At 48.2% G+C, this 14,034-nt stretch overlaps 1 protein-coding gene across 3 annotated transcripts in view; it reads left to right on the top strand.

The window, feature by feature from the left end:
• MAP3K13 (mitogen-activated protein kinase kinase kinase 13) overlaps positions 1 to 14,034 on the top strand; it is a 635,805-nt gene that overhangs the window by 357,934 nt on the left and 263,837 nt on the right. For all 3 annotated transcript variants that reach the window (XM_069615749.1, XM_069615750.1, XM_069615748.1), the window contains 2 exons: positions 4,696 to 4,887; positions 6,248 to 6,406. In XM_069615749.1, the coding sequence (XP_069471850.1) occupies positions 4,696 to 4,887; positions 6,248 to 6,406 (351 nt within the window). The remainder of the gene's footprint in view (positions 1 to 4,695; positions 4,888 to 6,247; positions 6,407 to 14,034) is intronic.

Raw genomic sequence — 14,034 nt, 5'->3', positions numbered from 1 at the left:
GGGACTGTATACTTGAGGTAGTAGCTTCCTTTTCCCCAGGTTGCAGTCTTCTTCAAAACAACGTATAACGTTCCAGGTTTGAAAGTTCTCAGTGGTGGGGTAATGTCTCCCTTCCTTGGGCCTTTTCCAGGCTCCTTGTGTAAGACAAAAACTGATGGGGGGGAATGTCTCCCTTACCCTTGCCTTTCTCAGGCTCATGACACAGTTCAACAACTGATGGGAGTCTCAGACCCTGGTTGGCAGACCTGGTTTACTTCTCTGCCAGGTGCTGCAATGAAGTTGGATTGTATTGCTCTTCCTCTCTGCTGTGAGTCCCAGACCTTGGTGGGCAGACCTGGTTCACTTCCCTGCCAGCTACTGCAACGAGGGATGGTACTTTTTGTCCGAACTGGCAAACCTGGTTTACTATCCTGCCAGGTATTCTCGTAGCCTATTTTATTTAAGGCGATCGCTGTATATTGTTGTGGGTCCCAGACCCTGCTTCTCTGGCTTCCCGTGCTCCTCCGGTTTTCTCCAACAACCCTGGGACCTTAGGGTTCTTGATTGGGTCTCCTCTGCATGAATAGAGTGCTCCCGCAACTCCATTCTCTTTCCCTGCGTTCTCTCTCGCTCTTGGGTTCCTCGTTCCCTGTGGCGGCTCTGCAGCGATAGCAGCTGGAGTCTCTTTCCACAAACGCTTTCTGTGCTCGTACTAAGCATCCCTGTAGTACCGTTTGGTTTCCTGGATTGTCTCCATCGATTCTTGCTCACTGCGGTGGCGCTGCAGCGGTGGTGGTTGGGCAGTTGGCGATTCCCTCAACCACATTTCTTCAGAGCTTGCATTTGCCTGGCTTCCCTCCTTCCAGCCATCTTCTCTGTCTGCCACTTGCAGACCAGTCGCGTCCCGACCAGCTGTCTCCTTTCCGCCCAAGGCTGGGTGTCTCTCTGGTCTTCGGCTCCTTCTGGGAAGGTCTACCCCTTCCGTCAGTCCCTCAATGCTTTTTATCCTCATGTTTTTTTTTACAGGATTTAGGTTGTCTAGACTGCTCATTTTGGTTTTGTGGGGCAGTCTTCATTGCTCCACACCTCTTCCTTGTCTCAGGGGTTCCTACCTCTGTAGGGTTACAGCAATATATAGGAGAGGATAGTAAGGATGGGGAGAGTGGTGCGAGGTGAGTGGTGCCCGGGGCACGAGGCCCCGGATAGGAGCGGCACACAGCGGGAAGATTGCCACCCCCCCTCCCACGTGGGACACACATCAGGGAGACGCCGCCGAGGGCTGGGCTGTCCCCCTCCTCCCCCAGATTCCTAGGTGGCACCAACGGCCGCGAGTGGGAGGCGTTGAGCGGAGGACCATTGAGGAGAACCAGAGGCAGCAGAGTAAAGAAAAACTGGGACAGAGGTGAGGGTGCAAACATAAGCACTCCACCACTCCACCTCCCCCCATTGTGCGCGGGTCTGGGTAGTCCTGACCTGCCCTCAAGTACCGCTCCAGCGCCAAAAACGCAGCAACGCCACTCTACTGCCCTCATAGCCATCGGAGTGGCGCATTGCAAGGGGGGAGTAGTTGCATCAAGGGGGGGGAATACATTTTCCCTGAAGCTGGGCCTCACTGGTCAAACATAGGGGGGGGCAGCATTGAGTCTTTGCATGAGAAGCGACACTAAACACGGAGGCCCGGCACTTTGGTGAGGAGACACAGAGCAGGTGGTACTCCATTGCCATCACAAGACAGTACAATAGCTCCCACTACCAACATAGGGGAGACTGTACGGCCCCCTGCCCACGAATTAGCGAAGATGTCACTGGCAAAGGGGAAGGGTGGAGCATCACAGACCGCATCGCAACCCCTCAGACAGGATCCTAACCTGTTGCAAATGTGGTCCTCAGAAGCATCAATGACCTCAAAGGACCGACCGGGTGAAGAACCCGTACCTGATATCACCTCCCTAGTCGGGCTTCCCTGCAGCCGACAAAGGCCGAAATGCGGGCCTGGTTTGTGGAGCTCCAGAACAAGTTCATGTCCACGGTGCAGGAACATTTTACCTCAATGAGAAGTGACATGAAGCAAGCGGTCCAAGAGCTAAGATTAGATATGACTAAACTGGAGGAATGGACGGACACACTAGAAAGAATTGAACAGAATGTGGAAGAGGAAGCGAAACTGAACAGTGAAACACAGGAACACCTGGTCAGGCTGACCCACAATCTGGAAATTCAATGCGAGGATCTTGAAAACCGCTCCCGCAGGTCCAATATCCGCATAAAATTCATGCCGGAATCGGTGCTGGACAAAGATCTTAAGAGTGCGGTGCAGGAAGTCTTCGGGGACATATTAGAGGAGCGAGACGCAGAGAAAATTGGAATCGACAGGGTACAACAGGGTGGGCCCGAAAAGATCAAGGGCCCCAGGAGAGAGGCCAAGGGACGTGCTGGCCGCCCTCATCGTATCCACAAAAAGAACTGATCTTGAGGAAGGCAAGGCAGTTGGACAGCATTAGGATGAATGAGGTTGAAATCCAACTGTTTCAAGACCTGGCCTCTGCAACGCTTTTAAAAAGGAGGGAGATGGCCCCATTAGTGAAAGCACTGGTGGAGAAAGGAATTGGATACAAGTGGACATTTCCATTTGGCCTTCTGTTTGAGTGGGAGGGCAAACAGAGAAGAGTGACCACCTGTGAGGAAGGTCTTCATACAATGGGACTGCAAGCGGAAGAGGGCAAGGTGAGAGGGGACGGAGCCAGGGGAGACTCTCACAAGAGGCCTAGGGGATGGGAGGTGGTAAGGCATATGAAAAAACAAAATGGGGAGGGTAAGGCGAGACATCCAGCGGGATAGAAATAGAAACTCTCTGAAGGAATATAGAGAGAATGTTCTATAGCATGGAGTAGGTGGGTGTGGACGGATTCAAATGAATCACGGAATATCATTTATGTGGCGGCCAGGCAGAGGTTCCAATGGGGCCACCATCTGGGTCAGCGGGAGATGTGAGGTTTAGGATTCCCCACACAAGTAGTCCTGAGTCATGAGAGGGCAAGGAGCAAAAGGCGTAACACCCTAGCAACCTTAGGAGCCTGGGCCCTCCTCGGGATCGAAGTTGAGTTTCAGTTAATGGTTGGGGGAAGTTTGAACTGTTTGAGGGAAGGGCGGGTGGGAGAGACTCAGGGGTGGAGGGGGCAGAGGAGGGAGTGTGATCACAAACAGCGAGAAGGCGGGTACTAGCAACTGAATAGATGTGATGGTGAACCTTAGAATCTTCTCACTAAATGTAAGGGGGCTGAACTCGCCGGTGAAGAGGAAGAAAATGGAGGGACTGGCAATCAGGTTTTATTCCCGGTAGACAAACTCATGACAATTTAAGAAGGATTATCTACCTGGTGGAAAAAATAGGCTTCACCCACACTCCATCAGTATTGCTTTCCTCAGATGCCGAAAAGGCTTTTGACCGGGTGGAGTGGTCCTTCCTTTTTAAAACACTGAAACACATGGGGTTCAGGGACCAGTACATCAACATGGTAAAGGCAAACTACAACTCCCCATCGATAAGAATAGCGATAAACAGGGAGGTAACGGACAAGGTTGAGATATCGAGAGGCACGAAACAGGGTTGCTCCCTCTCCCCTCTCCTCTATGCTATTTTCTTAGAGCCTCTCCTAATTAAAATCAGGGAAACGCTAGGGGTAAGGGGATAGAGATGGCGGGCAAACAACATAAAGTTATTGCATATGCAGACGATATGCTGTTGGCTCTGGAAGACCCAGAGAACTACCTCGTACGGACCATAAAAGAACTGGAAGAGTTTGGGGGGATATCAGGGCTAAAAATAAACAGGGAAAAATCAGAAATGTTGCTCTTAGCGGGAGATAGTGGGTCTCTGGGTAAAGTGGCGGGACAGCTGGAACTAAAAATATCAGATGGAGGTATTAAGTACCTGGAGGTGATACTCACGAGCAGGGTGGACCTGATCTACAAACATAATTATCCTAAACTGCTGGATAGTGTGAAGAGGGATTTAGACCTATGGTCCCCACCTAGGGTTTCATGGTGGGGCAGAATTCAGTCGGTAAAAACGAATATTCTCCCCAGGGTGCTGTATCACTTTCAAGCCCTCCCTGTGACAGTTCCGAATTCCTTCTTCAAAGCACTGTCTAAGGCCATATTGCTATTTGTGTGGAACAGTAAGCCGCTGAGGGTCGCCAGGGCCGTCCTTACAGCACCAATCAAGGCAGGGAGCCTAGCACTTCCGCACTCATTGCCACTGTGGAACTTGAGCAAGCAGGCACCATGATCCACCTCCAGTAATTGGTAACTGCTTTGCAGTCACAGCATGGACAGACTGTAATGGAATTTGATGGCGGACAGCACTGCAGGTGCATGGCCCATCTCATTCATGTGTGACTACATAACTGAAGTGCAAGCAGCTTTATAGTTCTTATTGCATTCATGAATGGGAAGTGTATTCATGCTTAACTGAAAGAATTGCATTATGTAAGGTCAGGCATTTCCTCTGACGTTTAACACTTGTTTGCATGACTTTCCTCGAGAGCGACTCTGAAAAGGCTGTGTCTGTTTTATAAAGCTATGCAATTTCTGGCAACTAGCAGAGCAGCAGGATTTTGGTATGGTGCCTAATGAATTTTGAACATACATTGTGAATAAGACACGGATGTCTGCATGTTGGTTATTGATATAATGAGTACTCCTTTCTCTTGCCAGAGCTGTTTGCACCCAGGCTCCGTGTTACTGTATAATTATGGAGTATTGCGCTCACGGACAGCTTTATGAGGTGCTACGAGCAGGCCGAAAGGTTACCCCTCATTTGCTTGTCGACTGGTCCTCTGGGATTGCCAGTGGAATGAGCTACCTGCACCTACACAAGATCATTCACCGGGACCTCAAATCACCAAAGTGAGTTTTAGCATCAGTGGAATAATAGTGCATTCTATCATTTCTTTATTCAATGAAACCATGAATTGGCAACACAGCACAAGCTGATACTTTTTGTTCTCAAGTTTATAGTGATTATATTTAGGAAACAGGAAAGTAAATTAAACAAGCATGGCGTGGATGAGTTTAATTTGGTGGATGGAAGATGAATAGCTGGGTTTATCAGCATGATTGTTTATATGGATGCTGGATGTCATTGGGTCAATGGATGTGATTGGGTGGATGTGTGGGTGCATTGTGCTGCAAATGACAGCAACATTGATATTTTCTGGGAGTTGGGCATGCCATATAGGGGCATTGCCCTGTAAGTAATGTTCATGAAGCTGGACCCACAGTATCTTCCAGCATTGCCACTGTAATTCACTTTCATGGCGTTGCAGCACACATTTTTGCCAGCATTATGCTTTAAATCGCATTGTCGTTAAAACAATATAAGGCAACATTGCCACTGTATATCCATTTCATGATGTTGCACCCAAAGAATATGCCAGCATATCCTATGTAAATTACTTTCATAAAGGTGTGCCCACAATCTATGCCAAATTTGCCTCTGTCTCTTTGAATAACTTTCATGAACCATATGCAAGCATTGAGCCTGTATGTCACTTTCATGATGCTGCACCCACAGGTTACAGCTCATCACTGTAATCACTGCAGATGTACAATGCGACTTCAGAGAGCATTCACAGTGCGGGTGGTCAGTGTAGAGGTAGCACTCTATATAGTTGATTGGGTTGAATGTTGGGAAGATTTCAGCCGAGCTGATAATGGTGGGTGGTTGGAGACACTGCACCACACATTGTGTACAGAAGTCAAAACACTCGATCTGATTGAGCAGAGGAATACTGCTGTACAGCCGATTGATTTATGAGGAGAGAGAGAGACCGAGAGAGAGAGACCGAGAGAGAGAGACCGAGAGAGAGACCGATAGAGAGACCGAGAGAGAGACCGAGACCGAGAGACCCCAGCAATTTTGCCATGCCCAGGGTGAGAACCTCTGTCAAGGATCACTGTGTAATTGAAATGGATCAATGTGTAGGGTTTCAATCGGCACTAAAAACAATGAATCAAAGATACCATACTAACAAAACAAATATTGCATGAAAGAACTTGAAGGTAAAAAATAAAGTGGATAAATTGAAGAGCAATTCAGTGAGGGGTAATCCAGGAATTAAATGTATCATCCAGTAAATTAATGTCTTTGTTAATTTGTCCAGTCAGTCATTTTATCTTTTTGAACAGTAGACTAGGAGTGCAGTGCTCTCGTGTGTATTTAATTTGTAATCTAATACATTTTTTTCTTTCATTTCTCTTCTTAAAGTGTATTAGTCACACACACTGACACGGTCAAAATATCTGACTTTGGCACATCAAAGGAGCTCAATGATAAAAGTACAAAAATGTCCTTTGCTGGAACTGTGGCTTGGATGGCACCAGAGGTTATCCGCAATGAACCGGTTTCTGAAAAAGTGGATATTTGGTAAGTGATAACATAACATGTAAAAAGTAATATTTATTAAATCATATTGCATGGTATCACAAAGTTGGGTGATGATCAGAAGAAATATGGCAATTAGGTAGCATGAAGATGGACGATGATCAAAAAAAATATGGGAAATAATTAGGTAGAATGCAGGGTCTTTTGAAAAAAGGAGTAGGTAGACCTGCAAAAAACAAACGTCTTGATATTTCAAGTCCTAAAATGATGGATTCAATGTATAGTATAAAGTTCCACAAAAAATTGCAAAGATTAGATATCTTTGGTTGAATTGGAGTCACAGTGTGAATCATAAACATGACTAAATATTCAGCCAATTAAATAGCAATAGTGTTGGGCTGTAAGCAAGTTGAATTTGCTACATAACATTTTTAGAAGCGCATTTAGGGTTTTAAAATGAATATTAGCAAAACTGTAGAAGGATATTTAACAAAGGGGAATTGTGAAATCAACCATTATAATCTATCTTTATGGTATTAGTTAAACATTTTAAAATACTTTAGGTTTATCTTTTGAGTTTGAGTTAATAGATAAATAGCCTATAATGATTTTTGTGTTGGAATTACAGATTAAACAGGCATGCAAGTTGTCAATGACCTTTTAAAATAGTTAAAAAACATATATTCCAGGAAATGGGAAACATTGAAATAGTTAATTAGCAGTTAAAAAGACATATTTGGAGTTGTTAGTTCCATAACATTAATACCCATTTTGGGTTTGTAAAACATTTTGAGTTGTTCAAAATTTTACGTTTTTGGATTACAAAATAGTTGATACTGGTTATACAAAAATGTGGTTTCGGATTATTTGACCCACTGGATTACATCCAATGGCAAGGAGGGAGGCCAGAAGGCAAACGAGAACCTAGTTAGTAAGAACAGGCAGGTTTCGGCTGTCTTGGTTGGCCATAGGCAGGTCCAGGCAGTGGGAAGGATGTGCAAGTTGGGGGTCAGTATTTTTACTATGAGTTGAGAGGTGGGGAAGGAAAAAACAGAATGTTCCCGGAGCAGGTAGATAAGTCATCCGTAGCGCCCACCCCCGACCCTCTGTCATACTGGACCAGCATGAGACAAGCCTTATGTGGGACACCATGTATCATCCCAATACTACATCAAGTGTATGTGAGATGATATGCACTCAGACAACCGTACCAAATGCACATGTGCACTGAATGAAAGGATGGAAGGATGTTGGCACATACCATTGGACATCATAGAGCTATAAGTGAAATCTGACGAGGGCAGAGTGGCATCATGAAGGAAAGATATTGAGACTTACTGAAATGATATACAAATACTTAAGAATAAAGATGTAACTGAAGTAACAAGAGAAACATGTAATCAAATAGGAAGAAATCATATATGCAAACAAGATAGAGTAACCTGCTGACTAATAAGTTTACATATGCAGAAACCCAAGGTAGATGAGACGTATAGAAGCTTTCTGCAGAGGAAAACATAACCACGCTACAGTGGCCATGATATTAAAACCAATCAAGCTACCTTCGGAGACAGACCAGGGCTGCAGAGTCAGGAGACGCTGGAAATACAGCTTTGTGTGAGGAATAAAGAGGAGTCTATTAGCCTGGGATCAAGGATGCTACTTCAAGGAATAATTGCAAGGCACAAGGAGAGTCAAAAGGATAAGCCATGTATGCAAGACATATTTCTCTTAGATTAATCAAAGAGGAAAACGTCTGCAAGAGCTGATTAGTCGACAATTAAAAGATGCACAAAACCTATACAAGGTGGAGTGAGCAAGTCTCTAGACGCCGAGAGGAGTAATGACACCCAGTACAAGTGAATTAAATAGCAGTACATAGAAATTCATGGTCCTTCACACGTGATTCAGAAGTCGAAAACAAGGGCTATTCATTAAGCTGTAGACAAAGATAATGGTGTATCTAAACTCCCTTAAAACATCTAGAATAGAGAACAGGCTGCAAGGTCAACTACCAAGAAGAATCCTTGGCTTGGGGCTGGACCAATGAGAAATGATGGACTAATTGGGCAAGTGGGAAGTAGTCTGATGTTACTCTCGGCACTTGGGGTCCATTTTGTCTATGTGCTGCTAACGAGCCGAAAGTCCAAGGTTAGGAAAGCATGCCAACCAATCAGAGGGTCTATGTAGCAACATGCTGTACAATGTTGCAAAGACTAACCCGCTGCCATTTCTCAGCCATAATCAGTATTATACGTATTTAGAGGTAGTTCGAAGGATTTATGAGACTATGATTGATAGGGTATATATCCTGGGAAAGTCCACATCTAGAGTATATTAAGAAGAAGAAAGATTTGGGTCACCTTAGTGCCCATAACATCAAGGGTGAGGCTCAACTCATCTTGAGCAGTTTGGAACCAAGTCTTTTATTTCTAAGGCAGAGGGGGCCTGATTAACTGCATCCCAAAGAAGAGAAGTTGGCCACGGGGTAAGTTCCTGAAGAGGATGATACCCAACCAAGGGTAAGTCCATTCCAACATATTGGGCATACCCCATTTCATTTTGAGACGCTCAACCTTGTTAATAAAACCCTGAATAAAAGAAAGAGAACATTGAGGCCTGCCCCAGGCATGCTTCTTAATCCATGTGCAGTCCTGTGTGGCACTATTTAAATGGTTAAAGATAAAGATTTTTGCAGAAAAGTTCAAAGTTGTTAATATTTCAACTTGTTTGAAAACCTTCTGAATAACCTTTTAGATTTCTTTGGATAATTATATCTGGTTAAATACGGACTCTGTATCTATTGTTAAAAGGAATTTCAATTAGGAAGAGCACTTTTTGCAATGTTCATCAATTATTTTCCACATAAAGGAACAAAACATTCTGGGAAAAATATACATTAAACTCTGAATTATTTTTGAAAGTTTTGTGAAGGTCAATCTTGGGAGAGAGCAAAGGTATGCAGGGGCAAATGTTGTTTCCCATTGATATTCCCATAGGAAGCTTTTGCTGTCACCTACAGTCCATCAAAAACCCTGGATGGATTTACTGCACGCTGACACAAGAAGTTGGTTTATGATCCCATCTGTTTGTTGTTTATTTGGGTGAAAATTTATCCGAAGGTTTTTATTTAAAAAGTGAACAAATACAGAGAGATGATTCATCCCTTGAGCTCATGGAGCTCAACTGACACACATTTCAATTTGAATCAAGATTGGCTGATGCAGGAATGAAAATAGTTGTCCATCCACCATCTTGGTTCCTCATATCCTGCACTGCAAAATGTTTGATGGGCCTTTTGCAAATTCCTGGGGGATTTTCTGATTTTAGGACAGGCAGAGGAAATGTCCCAGAGGGGTGGAATAAGCTTGTTTCCAGTAAAATTAAGTCAACATTTGGCTGTGTGGTCGGTGGACCAAGGGCTGAGCCATGATTAATTTTGTTGGCATCCTGTTATACTTGTTTTCTGTTGAGAAGCTTCTTTAAACCTTAATATTAGTATTTCCAATGTTTGTAGGTTTCAACTTGTGTAGGTAGTAACCCCAACTTTGAATAATTATAATGTTATCAATGTATTTATTTTTATGGTTTATTAAGTTGTCACAGCAAACATGTAAATTGAAGGGATGTTATCTTTACATGGTGATAAAAACCTCTGAAATACACCTGTTATGGTTAGCAAGACAAGTATAACTCACTCTATGCCATACACTGCTCATTAAGTCATGTCACTTCAGTGGCATTCCAGATGATAGCATTCATGGCTTCACTGATGACCTAGAGGATTACATCATCTATTAATTCATAGGGAAATCACTCCTCTCCACTGCCTTGTGGCCATATTTGGTATGCTCCTCTGAGGCAAGAATTGTCGCGGATGTGGCTTGGAGCACCATTGATGTGGCTGCTCCCCTAATGCCAGCCGTATGAAGCCCGCCGTAACAGCAAAAAGATGTGGCAAGATGATCCTGCCGGGACCCTAATAACATCTAGGGCCGTCGGAACTCCTGGGGCACCTAAGGGCCAAAGATGAGAGCATAACGCTCTTCGAGGACTCGGCTACACCGCTGGCTCTCTGCAGCTCCGGACGGCTATGAAAATCCAAGATGGCGGTCGCTGTCGGCTCGCGGGCCTGGGGACGGCGCTGAGGGTGTTTGAGGCGGCCCCAGCACTGAATGACCCCCCAGATCAGCCGCCCGGCTCCAGCGTTCCCGGCCCGGAGACCCGCGGCCCCTGAGGAGCACACAGCGACTGCCTCGCGCCGGCACTGAAGGGGAGGTGCCTGTGCTTCATTCTGCGCAGCTCCGGCGGCGACCCCAGCCTGCAGCGTGGTGCTCGATGGGGTCTGCGGTGCCCCTCTGGGCTGGGGAGACTCCCGCGGTTCCTCCTAGCGGTTCCTCCTAGCCAGACCTGCGGACCTGTGGCCCCCGTGGGGCGTGGCTCCCTTCCGGAGCGAGGATCAAGCCCCGGCTCCATCGCCGGCGTGGGAGGCAGCGCGTGGCACAGCCTCGTCTGGGAGGAGGACTCGCTTCCAGGTGGGCCCTGCTGGGGGTGTGGGGGCCAAAGCTTTTCTTGCCTGGGCCCCCCGCCGGTGGGGATCTCGGACCTCTCCCCGGCAGTGGAGCTTCAGGCGGTGATACCGGCTCCTTCCATCTCCCCCCGCCCGCCCTTCCTCCTCCCGTACTCTGCTGCGGACCGCTCTGCTCTGGGGGGCTCCGCCCGCTGCACGGCCTGCAGGCCCAGCTCCAGGGGCACCCTGGCCCATCTCCATCCTGGCTCCACTCCCCTGGCTGGTGGAGCAGAGGAACCACGGCTCTTCCCTCTCTTCACTGATCCAGTGGGTGCCGGCTCTGCATAAGGCCTGCGCCCCCGGCCCCGGGAGCGCCCAGGCCCACCCTCCCAGCTGGTGCCCCCTCCCTGAATGAAGAAACGGAAGATCTGCCTTCCCTCAACGGATTTGGGGGCCCCACGCCGCCATCACTACATCCTTGGGTGACTCCCTCTGGGGGACAGCGGGGACCCTGCTGCGCTCTCCTGTTGGACCAAATCCTCCCCAACCAGCACCCTTACTTTGGTGGGAACCCACGGCCACCCTGCGCCAAACACAATCGGAGCCACCAGGCGGTGGCCTCAGCCCTTCAGGCCCTCCAGGCTGTCGGTAGAGCTCACAATCATTAGCCCAGGCGGCTGGGGCACCACGACTAGCTCCTGAGGATCAACACTTCCCTTGAACTCTCTCATCCTGGGGCACCCCAGCCAACCCCCTCCTCACTCAACTATATCTCCGTCTCCTGAGGGACCCTCGCTGTCGGACTCCTGAGCCGACGCACCCTAGCCCAAAGCAGCGCCTCTAAGGCGGAACACAATCTTGCCGCCCTAACATAGCATCTACCTCACGTCTGGCACCATGTCCAAACAAACAAAAGCGAGCAAAAATGCGGACATAGCCACCATGCTTACGGCCCCAGACAAGGGGAAAAAGCCCGAACTTGCCGGACCCACCTTGCAAGACCATAAAAGGAGGGCGATCTCCCAGCCACTAGAGGCGACTTACTAGCATTCATGGCGGACATTAAGGCCGAATTCAGATCCTGCATGACAGAGCTCTTCACCAACCTAGAACAAACCAACAACAGAGTAACTGAGGTGGAACAGAGACTAGGGGAGGTCGAAGATCGCTCTCAGGACCAAGCAACCACGCTGGGCGAAATCCAACAGACAATCAGAGCCCTTCAAGATAAGTGCGAAATCCTGGAGTTCAAGCAGGAGGACTTGGAGAATAGGGCCCGCTGCAACAACCTTCGGATCCGAGGCATTCCCTCCTCAGTCTCGGACAAACAACTTGCAGAATATGTGGGGGATTTCTTCCAAGCCCTCCTCCCGGATCTGGACAAATCCCTATTATTGCTAGACCGCACCCACAGACTGCGCCCGCGCCGGGGGGTGGAATCGGACCCCCCTCCAGATGTCATCACCAGGGTCCATTTCTTCTCCACAAAAGAGGCCATCTCCGCTATCAGCCGCTCAAAAGTTGAGCTCACTTTTCTGGGCTCGCATCTCCAGATCTACCAAGATCTCTCCCTCCTAACTCTTCAGAGGAGGAAAGCACTCTGACCCTTAGCCCTCTTCCTTCAAGAACGTCAGGTCCGGTATAGATGGCTTTTCCCAACAGCCCTGCAATTCTCATACAACGGTACCCTGCGGAGGATTGGCCATCTGGAGGATGCAAGCAGGATTATGCACCCTTCCTCCCCCATAGAGGCCGCCTCGGCGGCCTCAGAAGCGACAGGAAACCGGGAGCCCACCCCCGCTCCACAGCCTAGACGGTCCTCATGGTCGAGAGCTTCCCGAAACAACAGGAGGAGGTAAATGGTACACAGGCCGTACAACATGAATCAGTGCCGCACAGTCATTCTAGGGGCCCTGCCTCCCCTTACAACTATTTGCTACTTCCGACACAGCCGAAGATTATTACAGCTCAATACGGCGGGCTTCACCCACGGCCCATGCCCTTTCCAAGGTACGTTCCACCTTTATGTCCTTGGTAATCCAAGTTACTTTAATGACTCTATTGGCCAGGGGTTTGGCCGCACTCACAATGCCGACCACCCCGCCAGTTAACAAGTTGGCCTCCCGTTGGGTGTTTCTGTTAAAACCCCAAGAGCAGGACAATACATTCTTGATCTTCACCTATGATGGCGACTGACTGTCTCTCCTCCGGCCCCCTCCCGCCGGAACTCAACACAGCTGGGTCTCCGGCCCGAGAACCTCAGACACTACAGTGCCTTTCGCTAAACGTTAACGGGCTGAACTCCCCCTTTAAACGCAAATCAATCTTACAGAAACTGCAAGACGCGGAAGCTGGGGTGGCAATGCTCCAAGAAACTCACCTCCTCCCAGCAGACTTTGGGCGCCTACGTTCCCGCCTATACCCACATCAATTCCTCGCCTCGGGAGGATCCAAGAAGGGGGGCACGGCGATCCTCTTAAGAAAAGATCTAAATCCTCAGATCTTGGACTCAATATCGTGCCCAGAGGGACGCTTTGTGGCAGTTAAATGCCTCTTACTGGGAGATCTATACACCTTTGTTTCAGTTTATGCGCCCAATTCAGGACAAGCAAGTTTCTACGATTCCCTGGGCGCCGCCCTCTCAGGCTTCACGGAAGGCCAGACTATAATGGGGGGGGACTTCAATGGAGTGCCGGACCCACCAAAGATAAATCTCACCCTCCCCGGGAGATTTCGCGCAAGCCCTCAGCCTCTTACGCCTGTTCAGAACCCTAGAGGTGGTGGACTCATGGCGGGTGCTACCCCCTACCGAGAGGGACTTCTCCTTTTTCTCCCATGTCCACCGATCCCTTCTCGAGGATAGACCTCCTAACCTCGCCCCAGACCCTCACTTTCGCCAATGAAGTCTCCATCGGCCCAATAATTCTATCGGCCCACGCCCCAATAGTCATGGAGCTCCGAACCCAGGACCCTAGAGCCAACCCCACATGCAGATAGTCACTCTACAACCCGATCCTTAATGACATGCTGGTCAGGGACAGGATCGCAACCACGATTAAAAATTTCCTCAAGGAAAACCCTGCCACTGACACCTCCCCTGCAAATAATTGGGATGCAATGAAAGCAGTGATTAAGGGAGCCTTGATAGCCCAAGAGGTGG

Source organism: Ambystoma mexicanum, chromosome 9, assembly GCF_040938575.1.
Source record: "Ambystoma mexicanum isolate Mex_15411 chromosome 9, UKY_AmexF1_1, whole genome shotgun sequence".
NCBI classification, from domain to species: domain Eukaryota; kingdom Metazoa; phylum Chordata; class Amphibia; order Caudata; family Ambystomatidae; genus Ambystoma; species Ambystoma mexicanum.
This window is presented reverse-complemented; position numbering and strand designations above follow the sequence as displayed.